Source organism: Cetorhinus maximus, unplaced genomic scaffold, assembly GCF_964194155.1.
Source record: "Cetorhinus maximus unplaced genomic scaffold, sCetMax3.hap1.1 HAP1_SCAFFOLD_1615, whole genome shotgun sequence".
In the NCBI taxonomy this organism is placed as follows: domain Eukaryota; kingdom Metazoa; phylum Chordata; class Chondrichthyes; order Lamniformes; family Cetorhinidae; genus Cetorhinus; species Cetorhinus maximus.
Genome location: NW_027597555.1, coordinates 22,639 through 29,040, shown reverse-complemented (window position 1 = coordinate 29,040; position 6,402 = coordinate 22,639). Strand labels below are relative to the sequence as shown.

The window sequence follows — 6,402 nt, the reverse complement described above, 5'->3', positions numbered from 1 at the left end:
CCCTCCAATGTTTCTCTTTCTCTCTCTCCCTCAGTGTCGATCTTTCTCTCTCTCCCACTGTTTCTCTGTCTTCATCTTTCCCTCAGTGCCTCTCTTCCCCTCTCTCTCTCTGTCTCTTTCTCTGCCTCAATGCCTCTTTCTCTCTCTTCACCAGTGTCTCTCATTCTCTCTTTCCCCCAGTGTCCCTTTATCTCTCTCTCTCATCATGCTTTTTCCCCTTTTATAGTGTCATTTCTCTCTCTTATTTTCCCTGTCCTGTCTCTTTTACCCTTCTCTCTCTCTCAGCACCCTTAAGCCACTCTCATTAATTTTCCTGCCCTTGCTCTCCGTGGGCTGCTTCCACTCCCATACACTAAAATAACTTTAAAATGATTACAGAGATATTCAGACACATTCGACTTAAAAAAAACAAGGTGCATACGTGGGTGTGTGTGTGTGTGTGTGTATGTATGTGAATATATGTGTGTGTGTGAGTGTATGTGTGGTGTGTGTATTGTGAGTGTGTGTGTGTGTATATTAGAGAGTGAGTGTGTGTGTCTGGTAAGTGTATGAGTGTGTGTCTGTGTGCGTATTTGAGAGTGTGTGTGAGTGAATGTGTGTCTTGTGAGTGTATGAGTGTGTGTGTTTAAGGGTGTCTGTATTTGAGTGACTGTGACTGGGTGAGTAATTCTACGTTCTGGACAATGAGGAAGTGGGAAGTGAATCAACGCCCTATCCTCTAGTCCACGAGGAGGGCCATCTCCAGCACCCTCTTGGCATCTTCTGCCATCTCCTCAACAGTGGTCTTCAGCATGGTGTTTGTGGTGGTATAGGAGATTCCAGCAGCTGCTACCTGCCCAGCCCACGGCACGAATTTCACAACTTTGGCCAACACAACACTCGGCCCTGAAGCCTTCACCAACTCCGCCATAATGGTGGCTTTGGAGACATCCTGCCCAAGTGTGGAGCTCACAGCTGATCTGAGCTGCCCTGGTGTCTTCCCCACTCTCTTCGCCAGCCTCCCGAGGGACTGGTCATCCAGACCGAAGTCGGTGCGGTACGAGGAGACGATGCTGACCAACAAAGTGACATCAGAGGCAATGGAGAGTCCTGGAATGGGCACCGCGCTCGCTGCCGCTGACAGACTGGCAACCTTCCAAACTTCATTCAGAATAGCTTCCTTCTTCCTCTCGATGATCGGTGAGGTGAAGTTGGGGAGGGACAGCAGGAAGGAACGCCTCTTCACCTCAGGAAGATCCCCTTCCAGGCCCTCGAGCAGCTTTCCAAAGTCAAACCTATTCGGCTTCCAGCTGGAAATCAGGAAGACCCTGGGGGATTCAATCCCTTGCTTCCTCAAACTCTTGAGGCAGGCGCTCCGGAGTTTCTCCAGTGTTTGGTCCTCATGGTAACAGCACTTCTGCCAACGCTTGGCCCAAGCCAGATCACAGTCTATCTTGGTCCGGACGAAGTAAAACTTCTTGCCTTCCTTCTCAACTTCCCTGGCCAGCCGCACATGCTTTTCTCTGAAGCGGCTGGAACTGAGGATGACGAAGGAATCGTAGAGATTAATCTGGATGGACTCCGAGTATGCACTGCCTTGCGGCTTCTGGCTCCGAAGCCAGGGGAACTCTGTGATGACAACCAAGTCCTTGTTGGGGTATTTATACGCTTTGGGCTCCATTGTGGTGTCCCGTTGCCCTATCGGGGCTGCACCGCTATCATCCTCATGAAGACCTCGTGAAGCATTGATGAAGGTGGATTTACCGCTCCCTGACTTACCCACCACTGCAATCTGAACCACTGCGCTGCTGCAATGCGTGAAGTAGGAGGTTAATTGTTCCACGACACCAACCAGGTCACCACGACTCAGCAGAGAGAGAATATCATTCTCGCTGGTGACGCCAGCCATTGGGGATCTGTAGGTTACAAAGAATGCGAGAGTGGTGCCAATTGTTTTTCCTGAACGTATTCCAACGAATTATCTATTGCGAGAATAGGCAGGCCTGGCCTTGACAAGGAAATGTAAAGTGTCAGAGCGAGCTGCCGTACACCTGCCCAGGGAGATGAACTCACATTCTCCTTCTCGGGAATGTTTGGCAAATTATCCATTTCCCCCTCTGGGAGTGGGAGTCACAGTGCGTTAGATACACTGTCCTTTCCCCCTCTGGGACCGGGTGTCACAGTGCGTTAGATACACTGTCCTTTCCCCCTCTGGGACCGGGTGTCACAGTGCGTTAGATACACTGTCCTTTCCCCCTCTGGGACCGGGAGTCACAGTGCGTTAGATACACTGTCCTTTCCCCCTCTGGGACCGGGTGTCACAGTGCGTTAGATACACTGTCCTTTTCCCCTCTGGGACCGGGTGTCACAGTGCGTTAGATTCGCTGTCCTTTCCCCCTCTGGGACCGGGTGTCACAGTGCGTTAGATACACTGTCCTTTCCCCCTCTGGGACCGGGTGTCACAGTGCGTTAGATACACTGTCCTTTCCCCCTCTGGGACCGGGTGTCACAGTGCGTTAGATACACTGTCCTTTCCCCCTCTGGGACCGGGTGTCACAGTGCGTTAGATACACTGTCCTTTCCCCCTCTGGGACCGGGTGTCACAGTGCGTTAGGTACACTGTCCTTTCCCCCTCTGGGACCGGGTGTCACAGTGCGTTAGATACACTGTCCTTTCCCCCTCTGGGACCGGGTGTCACAGTGCGTTAGATACACTGTCCTTTCCCCCTCTGGGACCGGGTGTCACAGTGCGTTAGATACACTGTCCTTTCCCCCTCTGGGACCGGGTGTCACAGTGCGTTAGATACGCTGTCCTTTCCCCCTCTGGGACCGGGTGTCACAGTGCGTTAGATACGCTGTCCTTTCCCCCTCTGGGACCGGGTGTCACAGTGCGTTAGATACACTGTCCTTTCCCCCTCTGGGACCGGGTGTCACAGTGCGTTAGATACACTGTCCTTTCCCCCTCTGGGACCGGGTGTCACAGTGCGTTAGATACGCTGTCCTTTCCCCCTCTGGGACCGGGTGTCACAGTGCGTTAGATACGCTGTCCTTTCCCCCTCTGGGACCGGGTGTCACAGTGCGTTAGATACGCTGTCCTTTCCCCCTCTGGGACCGGGTGTCACAGTGCGTTAGATACGCTGTCCTTTCCCCCTCTGGGACCGGGTGTCACGGTGCGTTAGATACGCTGTCCTTTCCCCCTCTGGGACCGGGTGTCACAGTGCGTTAGATACACTGTCCTTTCCCCCTCTGGGACCAGCTGTCACATTGCATTAGATACACTGTCCTTTCCCCCTCTGGGACCGGGTGTCACAGTGCGTTAGATACACTGTCCTTTCCCCCTCTGGGACCGGGTGTCACAGTGCGTTAGATACGCTGTCCTTTCCCCCTCTGGGACCGGGTGTCACATTGCGTTAGATACACTGTCCTTTTCCCCTCTGGGACCGGGTGTCACAGTGCGTTAGATTCGCTGTCCTTTCCCCCTCTGGGACCGGGTGTCACAGTGCGTTAGATACACTGTCCTTTCCCCCTCTGGGACCGGGTGTCACAGTGCATTAGATACACTGTCCTTCCCCCTCTGGGACCGGGTGTCACAGTGCGTTAGATACACTGTCCTTTCCCCCTCTGGGACCGGGTGTCGCAGTGCGTTAGATACACTGTCCTTTCCCCCTCTGGGACCGGGTGTCACAGTGCGTTAGATACACTGTCCTTTCCCCCTCTGGGACCGGGTGTCACAGTGCGTCAGAAACACTGTTCTTTCCCTGAGTCTAACACTCAAGTTATACTTCCAGATGAAATAATACTGGCCGAGAATCTTACCTTTCAACAAGTTTCAGTTGGTGAAACTTTGTAGACTATCTGAAAGCACCTGGGACATCAGGAGTGCTGCAAGATCTAACAACACTTGCCTTCTCAATCGATCTCTGTGTCATCTAATTTGTGGTTGCAACTTTTATGCAGTTTTGAGTTTCTGTTTCGCTTTACAGGTATCCTTCCCTTGTTGTCTCTCATCGAACAGCACTGCCTGGACCAGGCAGCTGACTTCCCTGATGCGTTGGGTGTTCCCTTTGTCTGGACGCACTGTACTTTGAACCTCTGTGGTGGCAGTGCCACCATTTTGATGCCTGATTCATTCAATTGGAACCCTAACATTCGTGCTGAAAGGGCGAGGTGCTCTCGAAATAACTGTGGAATGTAAATAAACAAAGGCGGATCTGAAGGGAAGATGCTCCTCTGCTTTTTGCTGTCACGACTACTGGCACAATTCGAAAGTAGCTAGTCAAGGAAGCGTGCCATGAGGAATGCCACGCTGACATCATCCAATTACCAAAAGGTTACAGGAAACGGTGCCAATTTGGACATTCAGGTGTTTATCAAAATCACCAGAGGGAGAAAGGACAGTGGATAAAACGCACTGTGACACCCGGTCCCAGAGGGGGAAAGGACAGTGTATCTAACGCACTGTGACACCCGGTCCCAGAGGGGGAAAGGACAGTGGATAAAACGCACTGTGACACCCGGTCCCAGAGGGGGAAAGGACAGTGTATCTAACGCACTGTGACACCCGGTCCCAGAGGGGGAAAGGACAGTGTATCTGACGCACTGTGACAGCCGGTCCCAGAGGGGGAAAGGACAGTGTATCTAACGCACTGTGACACCCGGTCCCAGAGGGGGAAAGGACAGCGTATCTGACGCACTGTGACAGCCGGTCCCAGAGGGGGAAAGGACAGTGTATCTAACGCACTGTGACACCCGGTCCCAGAGGGGGAAAGGACAGTGTATCTGACGCACTGTGACAGCCGGTCCCAGAGGGGGAAAGGACAGTGTATCTAACGCACTGTGACACCCAGTCCCAGAGCGGGAAAGGACAGTGTATCTAACGCACTGTGACACCCGGACCCAGAGGGGGAAAGGACAGTGTATCTAACGCACTGTGACACCCGGTCCCAGAGGGGGAAAGGACAGCGTATCTAACGTACTGTGACACCCGGTCCCAGAGGGGGAAAGGACAGGGTATCTAACGCACTGTGACACCCGGTCCCAGAGGGGGAAAGGACAGTGTATCTAACGCACTGTGACACCCGGTCCCATAGGGGGAAAGGACAGTGTATCTAACGCACTGTGACACCCGGTCCCAGAGGGGGAAAGGACAGCGTATCTAACGCACTGTGACACCCGGTCCCAGAGGGGGAAACGACAGTGTATCTAACGCACTGTGACACCCGGTCCCAGAGGGGGAAAGGACAATGTATCTAACGCACTGTGACACCCTGTCCCAGAGGGGGAAATGACAGTGTACATATCGTACTGTGACACCCAATCCCAGAATGGGAAAGGATGGTTTATCTAACGCACTGTGACACCCGGTCCCAGAGGGGGAATGGACAGTGTATCTAACGCACTGTGACACCCGGTCCCAGAGGGAGAAAGGACAGTGTATCTAACGCACTGTGACACCCGGGCCCAGACGGGTAAAGGAAAGTGTATCTAACGCACTGTGACACCCGGTCCCAGAGGGGGAAAGGACAGTGTATCTAACGCACTGTGACACCCGGTCCCAGAGGGGGAAAGGACAGTGTATCTAACGCACTGTGACACCCGGTCCCAGAGGGGGAAAGGACAGTGTATCTAACGCACTGTGACACCCGGTCCCAGAGGGGGAAAGGACAGTGTATCTAACGCACTGTGACACCCGGTCCCAGAGGGGGAAAGGACAGTGTATCTAACGCACTGTGACACCCGGTCCCAGAGGGGGAAAGGACAGTGTATCTAACGCACTGTGACACCCGGTCCCGGGGGGGAAAGGACAGTGTATCTAACGCACTGTGACACCCGGTCCCAGAGGGGGAAAGGAAAGTGTATCTAATGCACTGTGACACCCGTTCCCAGAGGGGGAAAGACAGTGTATCTAACGCACTGTGACACCCGGACACACAGTGTTGTGGGAGCCTTACTCATCCAGGCAAGTTGGGAGTATTCCATCACACTCCTGACTTGTGCCTTGTAGATGGTGGGCAGGCTTTGGGGAGTCAGAAGGTGAGTTACTCTCCGCAGGATTCCCAGCCTCTGACCTGCTCTTGTAGCCACAGTGTTTTTATGGCTGGTCCAGTTCAGTTTCTGGTCGATGGTAACCCCCAGGATGTTGGCAGCGGGGGGATTTAGCGATGTAGAGGGGAGATGGAGCAGTGGGAGAGAGGGTTATCAGAGATGAGGTGAAAGAGAAGGGTGGTAGCGGGAGAGAGCAATGGGGGCAGAATGAGAGAAGGGAGACGGTGATGAAAGGGAAGAGTGTGGCATGGGGAGTATGTGGAGAGAAAGGGAAGGCGTTTAGCAGGGGAGAGGGAATGGGGAGAGAAGAGCAGGGGGCAGTGGAAGAGGGAGAGAAGGAGACGAGGAGGAGAAAGAAGAGTGAGTGGGAGGGAAGGAG

General features: G+C 53.5%; 1 protein-coding gene across 1 annotated transcript; it reads right to left on the bottom strand.

The window, feature by feature from the left end:
- Positions 1–718: 718 nt before the first annotated feature.
- On the bottom strand, positions 719–1,888 carry LOC144676453 (interferon-inducible GTPase 5-like). Its single transcript, XM_078536867.1, has one exon. The coding sequence runs from the start codon at positions 1,886–1,888 to the stop codon at positions 719–721; it is 1,170 nt and encodes a 389-aa protein (XP_078392993.1).
- Between the last annotated feature and the right edge of the window lie 4,514 nt (positions 1,889–6,402).